General features: G+C 40.9%; 1 protein-coding gene across 2 annotated transcripts in view; it reads right to left on the bottom strand.

Annotated features, from left to right (window-relative positions):
- Window positions 1-20,969, bottom strand: part of SMG9 (SMG9 nonsense mediated mRNA decay factor) — a 684,281-nt gene that overhangs the window by 534,931 nt on the left and 128,381 nt on the right. For both annotated transcript variants that reach the window (XM_044080557.1, XM_044080556.1), the window contains exons 4-5: window positions 17,179-17,276; window positions 15,942-16,054 (exon numbers count right to left, since the gene is read on the bottom strand). In XM_044080557.1, coding sequence (XP_043936492.1) covers window positions 15,942-16,054; window positions 17,179-17,276 — 211 coding nt within the window. The remainder of the gene's footprint in view (window positions 1-15,941; window positions 16,055-17,178; window positions 17,277-20,969) is intronic.

The raw sequence follows: 20,969 nt of genomic DNA, 5'->3' as shown, positions 1-20,969 counted from the left end.
CTTCTATTGATATGTTGAGTATTCCTGGTGTGGGAGAGTACCACAGCTTAGTTGGAAGGAAGGGTGGAAGAGCAAGAGGCAGATTCCACAAAGGCCTGCTGGATTGCCCTGGCAAATCCTGCACATGGTCTGGAGACATTGCCTAACTTGTACTGTTTGGTGAAAGTGTGAATGGTGAACCATGTGCCTGTTTTCAGTATGGAAGCGGTGTCCAGACCTTTTAAAAAGGCTTTGGAGGCTGTCACTGTCCTGGTGGAGTGAGCATTAACTCCCTGTGAGAGCTTTTTGCCATGGTGTGAATAGCAAAAGCAAATGGCTTTTCTAATCCAACATGCGATAGTTTGTTTGCAGACTGCCTTGCCCAGGGTCCTGGGGTGGAAGGAAACAGAGTTGGTTGGATTTTCTAATGGATTTTGTTTTGTCTAGGTAAAATCTTAGCTGTCTGTGTACATCCAGGGAGTGGAGTATTCTCTCCCCATCATTGGTAGGAGAGGGGAAGGTGGTGGGAAGATGAACAGATTGGTTTAAAGACAGATCATTGACCACCTTTGGCATAAAGGAAGGGTCAGTTGTTAGTGTTACCCTGCCTTTGTGTAACGTAGTGTATGGGGGGGGGCAGGCCATTAGGGCCTGTAATTCAGACACCCTTCTAGCTGATGTTATGGCCACTAGCAGTACTGTCTTCCATGTGCACATTTGCAAAGTAGTCACACTAGCAAGTTCAAATGGAGACTGGATTAGTTTTTCCAGGATGAAGTTAAGGTCCCAGGCTGGTGGGATGGATTTTCTTGGAGGTCTGATGTGTAAGACAACTTTTAAGTATAGCTTCACGTCGAGCCTGGCTAGTAGGGGAGGGTCTAGTGGCAGGCAGGCTGGGATTGCAGAAAGGTGGACTTTCACTGAAGAGTAAGAGAGTCCGCCCTTTACTTGGTGACACACATATGCAAGAACTGGGGGGGGGGGGATCTGTGATGCATGGATCCCTGTCCTTGTCCAGACACTGTTTAGAAAATCTTTCCCATTTAGCAAAGTATGATTTTCTTGTAGTAGGTTTTCTGGCCTCCCTCAGGACTAAAAGCACGTCCTCTGAGTAGTGGTGCCTGAAGGGAATTGGAAGTTTATAACCCACAAAATTCAGTGACAACATCTGCAAGGGTGGGTGGATGAGGGTTCCCTTTTACTGTGTCAGAAGGTCCACCTTGTGGGGTAACTTGTGGTGATTGCCCTTGGCTAGATTGAGAAGTAGGGAGAACCAGTGCTGCCTTGGCCATTAGGGAGTCACCAGCAAGATTTTTGGTTAGTCTCTCCTGATTTTCAGGAGGACTTTCTAAATTAGTGGGAAGGGAGCAAAGGCATACAGAAACTTTCCTTTCCAAGAAATGCTTAAAGCATATACTCTCCAGGCTAGCAGGGAGTACATCTTTGAGCAGAAGGTCTGCAGTTGTCTGTCCTGGAGGGAGGCAAACAAGTCTACTTGAGGTGTGCCCCATGTGTAGGAAGACATTCCTGTCCAGCATCCATTTGTGTTGTGGAGAGATGTCCTGCTGAAAAGGTCTGCTTGTTTGTTGTCCTGCGAGGGGATGTAGGATGCCTGCAGGGACAACTTGTGTCGAGAGGCTAGGTCCCACATCAGTAAGGTTAGTCTGCACAGGTGGTATGCTTCTGTTCCACTCTGCTTGTTGAGGTACCACATCACTGTGATGCTGTCTGTAATTATTTGGAGAATACCCGGTAGTAGGACAGGAATGAAGACTTTCAGTGCTAGCAGGACTGCTGTAATTTCCCTCATGTTGATGTGCTTGTTCCTTATGGAAGGGTGCCACTTTGCTTGAACCCTGTAGGATGTCACTGTGGCTCCCCATCCAGAGTCTGAAACATCTGTATGCATAACCTGGTTTGGGAGAGGAGGCTGCAGTGGAAGGCCTGGGTTCAGCTGGACTTGTTGAATCCACCAGTTCACTTCTGCCTTTAGACATGGCAGGAGAGTGATTTCTTGCTCTAGAGGATGTTGGTGCTGAGACCAACTATTTTTTAGATACCACTGTAGCTTTCGCATGTGCATTCTGGCTAGTGGAAGCATGGGGAAGGTGGCTGCCATTAGGCCCAGGATCCTTAGGAATTGCCTTGCAGTTATTACTTGAGTCTGCAGCAGGGTTTTGAAATGGGAGGTCAGGGAGCTGTCCCTGTCCTGGGGAAGAAAGGCTTTCATTATGTCCGTTTTAATCCTGCAACCCAGAAATATTTTGTCTTGTTCTGGTGTCAGGGATGATTTGAGGAGGGTGAGGGTGAACCCCAGACTTTGTAATAGGCACATGGTGAACTCTAGATGGATTAACAGGGTTTCTTTGCAGTCTTGTAGGATCAGTATGTCATCTAGGTAGGGATGAATCCAAATCCCCTGTGTTCTGCAATAGGCAATGGCAAGTGCCAGGCATTCTGTTAACACTCTGGGGGCAGTGGACAAACCAAAGGGCAAAGCAGTAAACTGGAAATGAGAGGATGATCAAGAGAAAAGTAAACATTTTCTGTGGCAGGGTAGAATGGGTATGTGCAAATAGGCTTCTTTCAGGTCGAGTGTGGCCATGGAAGGCTTGGCCGGTATGAAAGGGAGTAAATTTGGAAGGGACAACATTCTGAAGGTGGGCACTTTTAATAATAGGTTTACGAAGGAAAGGTCTAAAATGGGTCTCCATGGTCCATCTTTTTTGGGGACCAGGAATAGTCTTGAATAGAAGCCCTTTCCTTCCTGTCCTGGAGGGACAGGTTCTATGGTGCCTAGGTTCAGAAGGTCTGTTGGGGGAAGGGGACACCCCTTAAGGGTGGCCTCTTTTTCCAGGAAAGGAAGTATACTTTTTGAATAATAGCCAGAACCCATTTGTCTGTGGTGATGGTTTTCCAAATGGGGAGGCAGTGGGAGAGGCGGGCAGAAAGGGGAAGGTGGGCAAAGCAGTCACGCGTTGTTGGGGCCTCCTCTGTCTTGAAAGGGCTGTCTAGAGGGAGGCTGAGAGACAGCTGGCCTGGTAGGGGTTTGTCTTCTGGTTCCTCCTCTTAGTCCGGAGGAGGTAGGACCAGTAGAGGGCAGGTTTCGTTTGACTAAAGTGGCCTTAGCAGGGTAATTCCTGTAATATTTGCGAATTGGGGACACCAAAAGATGCTTGATGTCTTGTAACTCCTTGCTCTTTGCCTGCAGATGTTTAAACAGAACAGCTGATTGTTTGCCAAACAGGAAATTAGGGTCCGGAGGGGCATCTAAGATTTTAGACTTGAAGTCTTCTGGTAAGTGTTGCAGACAAAGCCAGGAGTATCTCCTGAGAACAGAGGCAGATGCTGCAGAGCGTGCAGAGGCCTTTGCAGCATCATAACTACATCCGACTGAGTGTCTGGCTACTTGGGCAGCCAGAAATAGTTTGGAAGAGATGTCAGCTTTAGTGGGACAGTCAAGAGTAGCAGCCAGCAGAGTCATGGCATGAGAGACCAGGTCCAAAGCATATTTGGTCATATGGGTTTGATAGTTGATGGCTCTAAAGGCCGAAGTGGAAGAGGTATAAACCTTCTTTCCAATTCTACCCGTAGTTTTGCTGTCTTTGTCCATAGATAAGAGAAAGGCAGACGGAATGAGTCTGGATTGTTTATCTGGTGAAATGGCAATCACATCAAGATCTGCCAATGGAGGCTTGACTAAGAATTTTTGGTCATCGGGCACCCTGTAGAAGCGGTCTGGCCTCTTAGGGGCAGGTGGCTGAGAATCTGGTGTCTTTGACGCAGAGGCAAAGGCATCTAAACAGCCAAGGGATGACAAGTGGAATGGCAGAAGGGGAGGGAGATTCCAGTTGTAATAGCTCAAAATACCTCTAGAGTCTCAGACATTTGTGAAATGTCCCATTTAAAATATTCTTTCATTTTGGTGAAGGTTTCACCAAAGGTGATAGCCCCTGGGGGGGTCTCCTTCAATGGATTCATCATCTGGTGGAGAATACTCTTGAGGATAGGCTATTTGGGAAGTGTAAGAAATTGATTCCTCAGATGATTAAAAATAGGCCTCTTGTTCTTCTTCCTTCTCCTGTGAGGTAAGTGGTGGAAGAGAAGAAACAGAGGCAGGCCTAGGGCTAAGCAGAGGAAGAGTAGCTAGAGAAGAGGCTGAAGGCCTAAGGGACACAAAGGCCTGCATTAATGAAGAGGTGAAAGATTGCCAATCTGGCAGGTCTTCTGCGGGTGTAGCGAGATGTTTAGTTTTTTGTTTCTTTTTGACTGGAGTAGGCTTGGTAGTAGGTCTGGAGTTGGATGTCTGGCTAAGGGAAACAGTGTCTGGTGGAGGGATCCTGGCCAGAAGCCCGGCTGTGTCTGGTTCCCCCTCGACCTCGGCGCTGGTGTCTGGGTTAGCTCCAGGGATGTGCCAGTCATTGACTGTGAAGCGGCTTCCTCCAAGGTAGTAGCCATAGAAGTCGACGAGTCCATTGGGCGTCCCTCAACTTCTAAATCGGTAGCTGGTGAAGCGGAAGAGGGCCTAGGAAACTTGGCCTTCTTTCGCAGAGGTTCAGTCGGGGCCTCCAAGGCGGGATTCATCCTGAGAGCTAATTTTTTAAGCAGTTGGTTTTCCAGGTAGAGATTTAGTGCGGCCAGATGGCTGCGAAGGGTCTTGGGAACAAAATATTGGCAGATAGAGCAAGCGTTGTGATCGTGCTCCCGGCCTAAGCAAAAAACGCAGCAATTGTGCGTATCTGGCGCCCGCATTGGCATTTGCCCTTCTTTCCTGACATTGGCCAAGGACAGCTATAACAAACCAAGCTTTAGCTAGAAATGAAAAAAAAACACCAATGGGGTACTTAGCTTTTAGACGTCTTGCGGTGAAGGAGCGAGGCACATGCTGCATCTGTCATATGCGGCTGAAAAGTTCTGAGGTCTGTGCATGTAGACATCACATTTAAGGTCCCTGGTTTATGGCCCTACTTGTGACGTCCCACACAACTAGAACAGCCAAGCTGAAGCTTTTGTATAGGAGCCAACATACAGGTTGCTTGAGGCAGGAAATCCCACACCAAGAATACTGCAACATAGGAATAGGACATCTAATTTTTTCCCCTGAACTGCCTAGAATTTAGTTTTCCTGAACTGATCTGTTGATTAACATGGACAATGGGTAGGCTACTGCATCTTCAATTTAGATGCAGCCACTGGGACCAGTGCTCTAGACTATGTAGCACTCATCTGCTGAACGCCGTAGGTTCCACTAAAAGTGGATGTGGGTAAGGAAAAGACAAACACAGTGGGTAAACTAATTTTGCAATCTTCAAACTTTTTTCTCACTTCAACAATAAATCATTAGCATGTCAAACATATGATGAACACAATAAAGGAAATTGTTAAAATGGCTGAATTGATGAACAAAATGAACAGTTAAGAGAGAGAGCACAAGGCTTACATTTCTGTTTTTAAATGCCAATGTAGTGCAGAAGACAGCATATCAATCTCGGAATGTGAAGGCTGTGGGTCCTACAGGGAACAAAGTCATAACTGAAACTCTGGCATCTGAGTACAGTACTTCGGTAGAAGCCCATTTGGTTCCTTTGACTAAGACACTACACCAAGGTGCCATCTACCAATACTGGCACTATCCTGTTTGGCCATGCAGAAACAAAGGAACCCACTGTATTACATGGAGAAAAGGGATTGTCATCATTCTTTAAACACAAAAATAAAAGATTCTTATATGACTTGAATTTTCCAACATTTCCTTTCTGAATTTTTTCTAGTCCATAATCTTTGTATGTTTATTGTTAATCTTTTTTATCCCATCTCCTTTAACATACATTTTAAAATTTCTTCAAATAAATTACTTCCCTATGTGGCTATCTTCTATGCAGAAGCAAATACTTAACATCTTTGCTAATCAAAACCTTTTTTGTCTCAACTACCACAAACAATATTTTGCATTCTAACAGCTTTCATCTCTGGAGTAAAAAGTCTTTCTCCCCAATTCCCTAAATATCTTGGCCAATAGCTCCTTCCAAAAAACATAGTCCAAGAAATTATTGCAGTGTGTTTGTGGGCAAGGTTGGGCATAATGGATGCCATAACCCCTGCAGTTTCTTCACTTATCAGTCTTAAGCATGTTGTTTGTCTTTTCGGCTTTTCCTGGTTAGGGGTCGCCACAGCAGAACTCTGGTCCGCTAATGATTGGCAGCAGATTTTTATGGTGCCGAGTTGCCAGCCCGACGCCCAACCTTCAGCGAAGGCATGCCCATTCACCCATGTCTTTTGGAGGCCACTCGACTGCAGTGGTGTATACAAAAACATTTGCTATAAACAGAATGCTGCATAAATGCAGTGCTAGTTTGTTTGATTAATTATACTGCCGTAAAGCCACGCATTCATTAAAGCATAAAAATACAATGTAGCTCAGATCAAAAACTACTACTGTCAAAAGCATTTAGTGGCAGCAAAACTTTTTTAATCTCTGCAAAGTAAAACATGACTAAGTTTGACATTGAAAGGGACTGTGTGAATGGATGCAGTCCAGCTTCCATTTATTTGGGAGGCAAACTGGGCAGTAGCTCTCTCTCAAACAAGTTTTTCAATAAATTATTTTGCAGAAGATTCAGTTTGCATATGTACATACAGCATCCTAAGAATTTCTCTTAGTTTGGTATGAAAATGCTAAAAAACAGCTGAAAATATAGTTCAACAACAACATAAAAATAACCACAGCTATAAGTCTACCCCCTCTGCTATGCTGACATCAAGCCTCCCCTAACTGGACTTGGGATGGACAGGAAGGTTATGGAAAACACTAAGCAATGCAAGATCTGTAAAGATACTCAAGTTATTTACCAGAAGAAAAGGTAACAAACTACAGCAACCATCTTGTCAAGGATAACTACAGAGTCCAAAGGTTTTAGCGGAGGAAGGAGAGAAGCACAGGTTAACCTGTGGCCTGCACCAAAGGGTCCCTGAGACCTAAAAGGAGAAAGGAAGATCCGTGAAAGGGGGGTAGATAAAAATCAAGTAACATATATAATTACTGGGTACATGGATGGGGTAAATAACCTTGTAGAGAAAAAAGGATCTTGGAGAAACTGCATATGGAAGATAGTGAAATAGCATTTCTATAGGATCTGAAAATGAAAAAAAAAAAAAAAAAGCAAAAGTGGATTGGTAAGTGGGGGAAAGGAACATCAGGAATGGGAATACAAATCCAAGCATACAACTCAAATGAAAAGTCCTCAAAAATTTCCAAACCATAATAATTAAAAATCTTAAATCCTTTACGCATCCTGACAGACTAACATGACCATATGTATACTCATCAGCGTACCAGGCCATGAACGACCTAATCCTATGTAACCCATTTCTTTGCAAACCCAAAAGGCTCTATAAACATCTGCACTAGTGGCAGAAACTTAAACTAACAAATAAACAAGACTTGCTGGATGGACATGTTCTAACTCAACATACTCCCCAAGCCTACAGAATAAGCTCTGTTGATGTCATCAAAAGTTTGGCAACAAACTATGAACTTAACATGGATCCCATTCTATCATTCATGGTAATATTCTGGCCACTCTTTTTGCCACCATGGTTTAATACCAAAATAGAGCTATACAATTCTGGGTTCATCAGATCTTTGCCAGCTTTGGGCATAATTACACAAATACAGCTTTTTTTCAGGCTTCAGAGGCCTCCTCTTCCCACAGAATTTCTATAAAAAGCTCATACCATATCCCTATCACTAGCTCCTTGGAGCCCTTCCAGGCATCAGTCTGGAGACTGCCAGGCCAGGGGGTTTTCCAACTTTCTTTTTGCATGGCATCCCAAATGTCTTCCTACGTAATTTCTGCCATCAGTCTTACTGTCTGTGATTCTGTCAGCCTCTGCATAGTCAGCTTTTTCAAATAGTCCCTCATTTCTCTCTACTTTCATCATCATATTTTTTGGTAAAGCCAGTAATAATACTCTGCCAGTACCTTACTTATTTTCGCCTGTTCTCTTACAGGTGGTCATGTCACATGGTCAACTTCAGGGGTAAGCACTTGCTTACTTTTGGTGTATGCAAGAAAAAGTTAAGTCTTCATGGCTTTGCTCTAAGTTCATAAGGCCTCCCTCATTCTAGTTTATCCTAATTCAGTATTTACCCCTATAACAACCCCTATAATGGGCTCTTAACATCTTTTCATTCTTTATTCATCTTTCTCGCATCTCCATTTCTCCTCTCAGCTGAATTAGCAGTGCCAAAATATTGTCTCTTCCCATTCTATCAGTGTGCATCATACATGGATTGCCATAGAAGTTTCGTGTAAGACTGACAAACACATATGTTTAATTATACTATAATGGCACAGGCCCAGACACCGGCCCATCTTTTAGAGAAGCAAGGAAAAAGGGAAGGGTCATTTACTCTTTTGGGCAGTCCCTAACTATGCAGGGCAGGTTATCAGCTAGCAGACATGTGTTTGGCAGCAATGATCACTTAAAATAGCTGCTAGTCGGAAACACTATGCCTTCTTTTATAACCATGTCTCCATATACAACATTTATTCTTCACATCCGAACTCTTTTCTTAAAAATACTTTTTTTAAATATATAATTAACAAAATGGGATGCAAACATATCTTGCATTCATCACATGTTCCACATACAAGTGAATCAGCTTAGGCATTGAAGAGACATCTAAAAACTATAACTAAATGCATATAAAGATGTACCTTGTAACATGGCTGACTACATGGCATTAAGGCATTAGCCCCATCAATCATGCTCCATCCTCAACAAGACAAGGCTAGAGAGGGGCACTGATTCTACATTTTTTTCCCAGTGTTCATGCATTTTTTTTTTTTTTGTCTTTTTCACCATTTTTCTTTGGAAGAGTGGAAAGGGCTTCTCCAGCAACCTCTCACTGGATTATTTTGTTCTTCCATCTTGCAGTGAGAGAGAACTCATGTTGTCCTTCATCCTCATGTCCCTCCTCTGGCTCCAACTGCTTTTTTTCTCAGCTCACTAACAGTCATTCAGGATTTGTGGATTTGTGTAGAATTTGGTGCCCATTGGAAAAAATCATGAATGTCACAGGGTACAGTAGTTTAAATCCAAGATGCATCTCCCTGCATTTCTTTACTGTGAGTGTGACGATGTGACGTATTGTCATCCATACCAGGAGAAGTACGTCAGTGGATGTGTAATATGCCAGCACAGCTAGCTGGAATTTTGTAAAGAATTATATGCCATTTGTATATCAAGCTGATTTGTACAGATGCTTGTGTTGAAAAATATATTTGTAAAGTTGCTTGTGTTAATGTATCAACAGTGTGTCCTGCTGGACAGAAAAGAAATATACATGTATTACTGCAACTGTTTAAAGGTATATGTTTTAACAGAGGATACTGGAAGAGAAAGAGATAAAGCTCACTCCCAGCTAACTTTGGAAAATAGCTGAAATTAAATTAGGCCATAAAGATGTTATCTCACAGCTTTGAATGCCGCCAGACACAAAAAGTTTGAACTAGGAAGCTTCCTGCATTGTCTTTGGGATGAGCTAACTGCTACTCTGGAAGGGTGGAGGTTTGAAATTGTTTTAGGACTTCCAGAAGCTGCAGCAGATCTCAGCAAAGGTCTACCTGTTTGTATGATAACACATAGGTGCTAAAATTCTGGGAGCTTCTACTGTTGGTGATAATGTGGAAAACACAGCCAGATGACCATATGTGATGTCATTCTGTAAGCTATCCCAGAAAGGAAGGAGAGAACCGTCAGGGAGAGCGAGAAGAAAGGCGAGGCTCAGAGGGCGAGCCGAGGCCGATGAGGTCAAGGGCCACACTCACCCCAAAGGGTCGATGCCACTCACCCCTCGGAGAACCCCACTCATGGAACCACCGAGGAATCGAAACCCGACCACGAAGAAGAGAGAGGGAGGTAGAGAAGGAGATACAGAAGGGGGTATATTCCCCGAAGCCGCCAACTCTCAGCCTCGAACTCCAACTCCAAGCTCTGAAGACTCCAAGCTCCAGGAACTATGTGGAGTGGGAACTATAGCAACATGTTGGGCCAGTACGTGTAACATAACATTTGGTACACTACCAGGATGGGTAATCTACTGTGACTTCTCTAGGTCATGATCTGACAGTCTAGGTCATGATCTGACAAAGAAGAGGACTGCGTTGCGGCTCCGGGTGAAGCGTTGAAAAAGAAGACTCTCCAGCTTTCCTGAATGAGCCATCGGAAGGAATGAGCCATCGGGCCGATATACTTCTCGGTCGGACTTGACCGGGCCGACAGGAAGCCTCGATGTATCGGCTCAGCGAACAGCATACAGCCACACCATCGGCGGTGCCGACGAGCGAGCCGACACCGAGTGTCGGGCCTGTCATAGGTACGCGAACGATGAACTGCCACGACCATGTCACCGATCGGGATCCTGCCGATAACCATCGGTGCGAAGGCTTGTTAAACAGAATTGCCGACAGCGAACTCGAGCAGAGTTCGACTCGATCGGCTCACGAACGCAGGCTAGAAACGCAGGCTTAGGCCTTGGAAGATTTAAGAATTTAGGTGGAGCAGGCTTGGCCCGGAGCCGACTCCGGCGGAAGGCTAAGGATTCCTTGCCCCGTCTTTTAAAAGGACCTAAGGATCAGTTTGTTGAGTCCTCTCTGCGGAGTCCTGCAGGCAAAGGGCCCCAAGCAGGGCAGTCCAGAAGTGTAAGGCCCTGAAGAATACATCTTCTGACGTCTGTCACACACTTCTCTGACAGCACTGACACACCTTAAACCATTCTTAAACCTCCCCACACACACACACCACAAAAAAAACACACAATAAAACCAGTCAAGGTATTTCTATAAACAAAATACCACAGGGTATTTCTATAAATACAACAGGGTAAAGGTGGGAGGAAAAATGAGTAAAGTTGACTAAATTAAATTAGACAAAACAAAAAGTTTTCTGTCACAAAATGTAAATAATTTTTAAAAAAAAGGGGCTTAAATTTTTTAAGAAAAAAATACTTAAATGGGCAAAAAAAAAGGAGGCTACCATATAAGGTAGGACAAAGCGAGATCTGGGGGCCATGCTTGCATCATTGCATCATGGGATATGGGGGCTGCCCTCTCGAAAGGTAAAAAGTGACTCGGAGAGCTTAGCAGAAAATGGAGCCGAGGATCGGCTCAACTCCATCAAAACAAGAATGAAGGCGAGATTGACAACTTAACATATAATATTTATCTATTATATTAAGAAGTTTTTCAGTCACACAGAGCACCATGTTTTGGAAACCTGACACAGAACGATCCCTCATCTACTTCATCTAGCCTTGCTCTAATAAGTGAGCCAGGGAATAGTAACTCTTTAGATCAGTCAAGAAAATACAGTGATATTACTTAAGTACTGTTTTTCTGTAGCTGTGTGAATCTACTCATCTGTGTTATTTTAATATTTCCTGTGGTTGCCACTATGGTGTTTACTGTAAATAAATATTTTGTATTTCATGTTCTTTTATTACTCATTATTAAATATATTTAAACTTTTCATTGTGGCTGGTCTTTTTTAGAAACTATTTAAGTTTTGAGAGCATTTGCATATACTTAATTGGTGAGACCTCAGGCCATTCCTGAAAGCCTTGCTGTTTGGTCAACATTACCATCTGTATTAATATTACCTTCGCTCAGTATAATTAGGTACCCTTGCAAGAGCCTTAGGTAGCTGGCTTTGTAGTGCCTGATGGCAGGGATAACTACTTCATAGTCTGGGCAGAAGTGGGCATTGCTAGTAAATCTGTGCTAGCCTTACTCAGGTGTGTGTGTGTGTGTGTGTGTGTGTGTGTGTGTGTGTGTGTGTGTGTGTGTGTGTGTGAAAATCAAATCTCATAGTGTGTGCGTGTCAGCTACTAGGAGCAGGGGCACGAAGCAATGGTTTCATACAGACAGTGATGGAGGACTTGGCTGAGGATTTAACTCTGCAGCTGTGCCAGTAGGGAGCCTTACTGGGGACCTGGGGAGAGAGAGAGAGAAACCCAGACCCCCAGGTTGAGTGGGTTCCCTGTGTGCTATTAAGGGAAATCGTACTTTATGCTGAGAGGTCTCATCTGGAAATGCTGAGTGTATCCATTCTGTTGCAAGTGAATGTCCCCCTCCAGTGTCAGTGGTGAGGATTCAGGTTCCTAGATTACTGGCCCAGAGTGGGGATATCACAGAAAAATAAATTAACATTTTCTTTATCCTGTTGGGCACCAAACAGTTATTGTCTGCATATACTAGTGTCCCTGATCTTATAAATACTATCCCTCTTCCAGAGCATAGACAGAATGTTCTTTCTGAGTGAAGAACTATATTTAACTAACATTGTTCTGGGTTGTTTCCTGATGCAGACAAGTGGAACATCCACCTTGTGTGCCCTCCCCATGTATATATCTGCCGGACGGATGCCTACTGAGTCAAACATTTCTTCACAAAGGCCATACAATCGCTCCTTTCCACTTATTCTGGGATGAATGTGAAACATATCTAGCTTAGAAGACAGAACTCGCAGGGACAATGTAAATTTCTTATGTAAATGCTCTTGATTTCCCGCCAGTTATACAAACTTTTCTTTGGTAACGTTATCTCTCATCTGTAAGCTGGTTATTGTGTCAGAGTGATCTGTGAGGGGATTCCTCCATCTGTTGGTTTCTTTTATTATTAGTATTAACACTGTCAACCACGGAATTTCCTATTTTAAAACTTTCTGCATGAATTTGATTAATTTTTGTCTCTAAAGAGACCTCCAAGCCTAGGTAAATCTTCTCCATTGTCTGGGTGGTTTCTCCCTATTCCTGGGTCACCATCGCACGTACATCATTTCTTTCCAGGTTTAATGCTGCCAATCAATCTTTCTGCACATGCCCTCTCTTCTCAACTCTGGAGAAAGAGATTAAATCATGCTTGTCTCTCCTGTGATCTAGACAATCTAAACTCCTGATTTATGGCAAAATTTTTATGATCTTGCCTAGAGGTCAGAGCTTTTGACCTTACTCTGCTGATGCCCATCAAGGAAGTCTCAGTTTTTATAATTCTTTTCCCTTCCTCTGTCAGCAAACTGACATTTCTTTCTCACGGTCAGCAAACTATAATTTTCAGCTCATAACACTACCTTAAGGTCCATCTGCAAAACAACAAAATATTTTGTCTGCAAATAAGGATTACTAAACTTTAACAAGAAAGCAGCAAACCTTGTTCCATGCAGCAACAGAGGTCTACAGACAGGTTAATTTAAAATAAAAGCCCTTTTACCCTGCTCAGCTTCTGCTTTCTGCTAAGTGGTTCAGTAATAGTAATTTTGGAAGAAAGGGTAGAAGAGATTACATAGTTAAAATCTACAGTCTGCAGAAGGTATGCATGGATGCCAGGATGGCCTCTGCATGAATGCCATAAACTGAATATTTTTAAATAACACAACAGTAAAGAAAGAGCTCTAGTGGAATAAGCCTTTGGTTTACTTAGTAAAGAAACATTAGATGACTCAACTATGACAAATCCATACATCTAGACAATGAAATATTGAAAATATTCTAATTTTCCTTAGGAAAATATCACAATTTATCATGTCGAAACTGCTTTGCCTGTTGAAGGTAAAACTAACTGTCTGTTAACATCCAGGCAATGAATAAAGGCAGCCCCCCTCCATGGAGAAGGAAGGAAAACAGCAGGCAAATGAAGAGGTTGGTTTAAAGGAAAACTAAAACTCAGGAGTCGGCCGACCGGCATTTGCGAACTGCTTTTGCTTCGGGCCCCTCAATTCCTCTTGAACTACAAAAAGAAAACACTGAACAAAGGCCTGCAATTTAGTTACTTTTCTGGCTGTAGCTGGATAACATTTGAGTATAGTGTAAAAGAAGGTCTGAGCCAAATAGGGTGCTTAGAGACAGAAAAGAAGCAGCCCTTTTACAGAAGGTAAAGAAAATAACAGTGACCCCCCACAAATCCCATTAGATGTCAGTGGCATGGGAATTCAAAGTTACTTCCTTATGTCTGGCATGAGTCATACAAGCATTATGGGAAACAGAAAGGGTTGAGAGAGAACAAGATCACGAGGATACATTAAGCCCCATTGGTAGCCATGTTGTGGAAATTAGGCTAAAACTACAAATAAAGCACTTAGAGTGATTCTGAGGTATTAAAATAGGTCAGGAAACAAAGACAGAGGGAAAAAACAGATGTTTTAGTTCTAGGGTTGAGTTTTCCTTTAAAGAAGACTCTGCAGTTACCTTGGGCAGAAAGGAATTGCACATATAGAAGGAAACCATGTCTTTATGAAAAATCAAGTATCTCAGCTTGCAAGACAGGGATTAGAGTTCTAAAATACATCTTGCAGAAGTGATTGCCACTAGAAAAAAAAATTTACTTCCAAGACAAATTTGAGTTTTGTTAAATGTGTTGATTCAAAAGGACACAGCTCTGTGTGGTCCCAAGGTCATATCAGGTCTCTAATTGGAGGGTGATGTAGAAAAGTGCTTCCCAGTTTGTTTAGGAAGCAAAAGACTGAAAATGAACTCCTTTGTGATATTAGAAATCACTGCCAAATGGACTTAAATGGTTGTGAAGCAAGGTAAAAAAGAGAGAGGCCAAGAAAGAGAACTGAATGGGAGCTAAAAAAAAAAAAAAAAAAAAAAAAGGATACAGTCCACTCCAGTTATCCCAAAAAAAATGTTGCCATTTGCTCTCACATTTTGCATCTAAAAGACTAAAGATTTGGATCACCCTTCTAGACAGACTTGACTGCCTGGCAATTAATGGAACTGAAAAAAAACATGTAGTTAGCTGCAAGGGTACTGCATCCAGATGAAGCCTGCTGAATGGATGAGACATAAGACCTGATCTGATAATTGCAGCAACAAGTGCACTAACTGGAAATACTATCACAAAAAAATTGTGGACAAAAGAGGGAAGACGATAGGAAGGGGTAGAAAAATACAGTGCAAAACACAGTACAAATGTTATAACAGGACACTGCTAGCAAAGTAAATGAGATTGCAAATGCTGTAAAAATCAGTTTTACAGATGTTAAAATAAGAAAAGAGAACACATCTCTAATAGGATGATGGTGATCACAGTTGATGCTACAGCAGTAAATGAGGTCAAAAGAAAAAGGGAGAAGTGGTGCATTACAGGAGGTAGGGTACGGAAGGGGATCAATTTGCTTAATAAGAACTGCTTGCTATATTGGCACCTAGGAGCGGATCAATCCTTTCCAGTGAAGCTGATAGGCTGGATAGTCTAAGATCTATAGGTGCAGTTTTTTTTACTACAAATATGCCATTTAATGTAATGCTCTGAGATGTATTTTAAAATGTACTCTACCCCACCCCACAAAAAAAAAACAAAACAAAACAAGCACAGAATAAGGCAAGATCTATAATTCTAGTGTAGGTCACTGACAACCATTTTTCAAAATATATATCTTGAACATAAGTATCAGGTGGAGAATCCGGGGTCAAAAATCAATTGACAGATTAATTCATAACTGGAAACTGTGGAGAATCAGACAATGATTTAAGTACAGCAAGTAGAAAGGAGAATAGCAATTATGAATATCTCAATACCTCTTTTACAGATAATATGAAAAAGTACATAGGTGGGGATGACAGCTGAGGAAAAAAATAAAAATGAACAATCGCAGCTACTCCAAGACCAATGTTTTATGAACTGCTGCTACAAAGACTTTAAATCAGCAAAACTCACAATGGTTGCAATTTGTTAGCATGCTCACTCCGTATTACGCAGTGCCATGCAACATCCTTCAGAATCCAACAAAGATGAATTATGAAAGACGGATTCTGTTATTTCTACTCTCACATCTGGGACAAGCACTACAGTACAACTAGAGCTGGTCTAATGTCTAATCTAACTTCTTATCACAGTAAACAAAGCCAAATTTTACTAAAGTAATTCATATCGACAATTCAACAGCACAGTCTTGATTACCTCTGATCATCTTCAGGCATGTTGGCAGAAAGTAAGGACATGATCATAGATTTTCCAGTTCCTTGTAGCCCAATCACTCCAACCACCAGGACATCTGTCTGATCCAACAGATACTGAAAAACAAAAGTTCAGTTTATTTTTGTAGTAGTAACACAATTTAACGAAAAAGCTTGAATGCAAGGGACAACAACAAATGGTACAGTTACTTTTCAGTCTGGAATAAGCAAAGCAAAAACTTAAGGTGCTAATCATTTGTTGGGATTTGACACCTGCAAGGGTACTTAGTAAGCTTCTCTGAGAATATCATGAGAAAAAGCTACATAAAAAGTGCATAAAGTTGAAATACAGCTGAATTATCTAGAATGTACTACACAGTACCAGCAATGACATGTTCTTCAACCAGGTTTTGTTTTTTGGACTCTAGAAACATCTGATGGCCTACTCAAAGGTAGTTATCACATCAGTTACCTTCATCTAATCAAGAAAAGAAAATACAGAGGCACAGCCTCTAAAGACATCTAACTGTTGGAAGACATGGCACTAGAATAGATCTATCCACCTCTAGCTTTATCACAATTACACTAAGATTCTCTGCAGTGGTTTGATATGGAGGCAATCACAGACTCTAATCATTTAAATGATCAATAAACAGTTGTAAAAACAAAATTCCTGGACTAAAAATCATTAAAATGAGCATTAAATGTGCTCTACAAGTCACTCAATGAGTGCATCACATGTGACCACATGTACAAGTGGCAAAAGGACTACAGAATAGTTAAAATAAAATAATATGTGAATGGCTGTTACTATTCCACTTTAGTTGCTTGCAGCATACGTACAACTTATGTAAAGTTTTTGGAAACATCATAATTATGCTGCAGAATCTAAAGACTTGACAAAAGTACAAAGGTTTTCATTCTGACGGATTAATTCAGACAATGGTTTGGTAGTAGCCTTACCTACCTTAGCTATGCTGGATGACTACAGGTGATCGAAACCAAGAGTTGACCAACTTGTACAGCATCAATTCCATGGCTTTGGAAGGTATTCTGATACAGACAGTTTAAACAATTTAGAAATAGCTAACTTATTATTCATTTTGTTTTTTAATTATGGTCAACACTACACACACACACACACACACACACACACACACACACACACACACACACACACACACTTCCAAGCTTTATAAAGTTTAGACTACTACTACATACAAATCTGATGGAGCAAATACCTCCATGGCATTGTCGCACCAGTTCATCTGATCATCCACTAGTTTGATGGCATGCTTCATCTTCTCTGGAGGAAGAAGCTTTGCTTGGCCAACTACGGCTGTAAAGAAAAACAAAATTAATATGGTACAAAGAAACAGTAGATGCATACCACATCAGCTAAATTGTAAGAAACTCTTGTGCAGGTGATAATTGTTATAATTTCTTTTGATACTGCCAGCACAGCAAATTTTTGAAATCTCTTCAGATCCTGCTGGACCATGCCCCAGAGTGGGCAGTCGCACTCAAGTCCTACACTTTCCATTTCAACTTCCATGCACTCAGTGAACATAAACCGAAAGATGTAAACACATGAATATAAAAAATACACAGCTGCCCAATATCCAGCTAAACCATTTTCAGATATGAATGAAGAGGCCATGAAAACTTGGAACAGTAGGAATGTACTAAGCACCCCTGCAGAATGCCTTCTCACAAAAATCAACTAATTTGAAGAGTACATATCCATTATACTCTGAAATACTCCTGCAGATGTTAATTACTTGAAAGCATTCCAAGCAGTAAAATGCAAAACTCCTTTGTAGAGTAGTACCAGAAGTACCAAAAGGCGGCTCATACAGCTAACTCTTGTAGTACAGAGGTGCAAGGGGCAGCCTGATACATAGAATTCCATTTCAAAATGATGCCTAGTAAACGTGTTAATCGATGACCAAGTGGGCAGCAACATAAATGTAAACAATAGAGATATTTCTGAAACAAGGAATGGAAGCAGCTATGGGCCAAATGACCAAGTGGAGCAGCCTTTCACAGTAGCACTTTAACTGGCAGTTAACCATAAGATGACAAAAGCCAGTGCAGTTAGCAATCCACTTTGGTAATTTGTTCAGCCACTGAAAGTTTCATCTGTTACCTGAAGCAAGAGATGAAGAAAAAGGTCTATTTTCCTGAATTCATGTACCTTTTCAGAAAGAGCAGTACAGCTGTTTGTAGGGTAAGAGCACTTATAATGGTAGATCCTTAAGGAGAACTAATTGTAAATTTTAACTTTCAGGGCTACATCTGACCTGGTTTACCCCATATCATCTTCCTGGACAAACATTCTAAAAGCAGTTGCTTCCTTGTCTGTAGATACAGATGCAAATCTCACATCACAATGCACTATACACATCTCCTGTTGGTACATCTTAATTTAGCTTTTTTATATACAGAACTTATTCTGAGAAAAAAGATGGAAGCATCAGGCAATCAGTTCTTCTATGTAACTAAATAAGATGCACAAAGTGTAAAACACTATGTAAAATAGCACCAACACTTGTCCAAGTAATGAATTATGACAAAAATAAAAATATCTAGAAATATAGCTCAGAATCTCTAAATTCAAATGTAATGATATTTGAAAAAATAATTACTACAGCATTCATGGTAATCAAAACACCACACATCAAGTAAAAAATTTAGCATGAATGTGAGAATAAGCAGTAGTTCACGGAGAAAAAAAATTCTTAAAATGCTAGTAGGAAGTTTGCAAACAATCTTGTAATCTAATACAAACACAGTGACGTGAAGAGACAGAGTACATACTTGTAAACAATATATGAGCATGTGTACATGTACAAATATATATGATTACATTATGAAATGCAGAAAACTATAAAAAGAATAACAAATGGTAGACCAAAAGAGAAAATTATTAAGTTTTAATGTTAGAGTAAAAGTAATTGCAATTGCACTGTGGCATGTTAAAGGACTTGCAACTATCAACACATATTCAATTTCAGAATACAAATTACTTGCACTAAAAACTTTATCAATATTGGTTTGGGTACCAAATCTAAATGAATGAGTAAAATTAAGAGATCTTGTTAATCTTAAATTAGAAATGTATTTCATATTTATTAAATTAATAAAATGAATTAAATGTTTAGCAACTGAAGACCGTCTGTGTTTTGTCATTAGTAGTATCTTTATTAGATATGACACAATTAAAATCCCTAGCTATAACCATTTCTCCTTTTGCATACAATGTAATATCTAAATATTTCTTAGTAAATTTAGCTCCAATCCCATGAATCCAATAAGTATTTACAAACATGCATCTCTACTACAACCAATCCAAGAATACCATTCATTATCAGAATAAGTATCAACCACTTTACACTTTAGGCATCACCAATGAATTTTTCCACAGAATACGAGTACCTCTTATTTTTTATCTAAAACTAGACCCAACTGAACTGAATAGTCTTTTAAAAACAATCTAGATCTTTTGACAATAGGTGTGTTTCCTGTAAGAAAACGATCTGAGCTTTGTGCAACTTTAAATATTTAAACTACCCTTTTTAATGGATTATTAAGACAATTAACATTCAATGAAATACATTTGTAAACTGACATAATTTAAAAATGAATTACTGTTTAAAGAAGGACCAAATTCTAAAACAACTTGTTCTAGACAAACGCAGTAATACTAATACTGAATAATCCATTCTAAAAACATTTATATACCTTAATGTGGACCAAAAATTCCTGGTTTGATGATATAATCATATAAACCACTGTCAAACAACTCCATTATACTACACAATCTCAATCTGTTGCTACTACTTAATATTAAACTAATACCATCATAAACCAAAACAAATATCAAAGCACACCCATATTATAAATCCCATACTTACATCATACATATTTTTAAACAGCATTTAGTTTTATATTATTAGAGCAAACAGATATCAACTTGATTTTAACTACTGTATTTTAAAGTTGATATCATCAACTATGCATTCACACTAAATACAATTACAGAGCTTATTAAGGCAACATACAATAAATCTTTTCTTCCAACACCTATACATATATATGTTAACTCATGTAACATTCATAGGTTGGTACTAAGCTATCAGCCCTAGGGCCTATACAAGCCTAGCCATAACAATTCCCTGGCTATTTCTTCCCACAGTATTTACTTCCCTGGACCCCTGGTCTAGCAGGGCGACTGACATGATCACTTAGGTGAATTTCCCATCTCCCATCCAATCAAGGTTCCTTTTGAAGAGGGCCAAAGAAGTGCTCTGCTTGACATGTATGGGCAGTCTATTCCAGAGTCTGGGGAGTCTCTGGGTCAGGAACCTATTCCTCCAGCATTTTTGTTCATTGTGATGAAAAGGTTTAGATCCCTGGAGCGTACGTCTCTGAGGGATTGGGATTTCTTTAAGTGTAGCATGTCCAACAGCTCTGGGCTTGACATGGCCTTGTATGTTAAGCAGAGATCGCCTCTGAGTAGATGATATGCGACAGAGTACAGCTGGAGTTTTTTTACATGGTCAGCATAGAGCATCTGCTTTAGGCCTGTGATTCTTTTAGTGAGGTATTTCTGCGGCCTTTCCAGTTGTTGCAGATGTCTTGAGAGGTACATACCAAACAGGGCATTGTATTCTATAATGGGTCTAATGAGGGATGAGTACAGTGGGACAATGACCTCCTTTTTTCTGGATGAAAAGCCCTTAGGGAAGAGGTGCGCCACAAAGAAGGATTTCCTGACTGTTGTGGCGATGTGGTTATCGAAGGTGAGACCACTGTCCACTTGTGTCCCCAAGTCTCTTATCACACTTTCAGTGTTTAGTGTACTGCCACCTATGTGATAATTCACAGGTACATGTTTTTTTCCCAAAGGAGATAACTATACATTTCTTTGCATTGAGCTTGAGCCCATGGCTCTGGCACCAAGCATCTGTTTCTGTAAGGCCCTTTTGTAGAATATCCACATCATTTGGGGATTCAATAATGGCTCCCA

The sequence above is a fragment of the Protopterus annectens genome, chromosome 8.part0 (genome assembly GCF_019279795.1).
Source record: "Protopterus annectens isolate FY-2018-M chromosome 8.part0, PAN1.0, whole genome shotgun sequence".
Lineage (NCBI taxonomy): Eukaryota > Metazoa > Chordata > Ceratodontiformes > Protopteridae > Protopterus > Protopterus annectens.
This window is presented reverse-complemented; position numbering and strand designations above follow the sequence as displayed.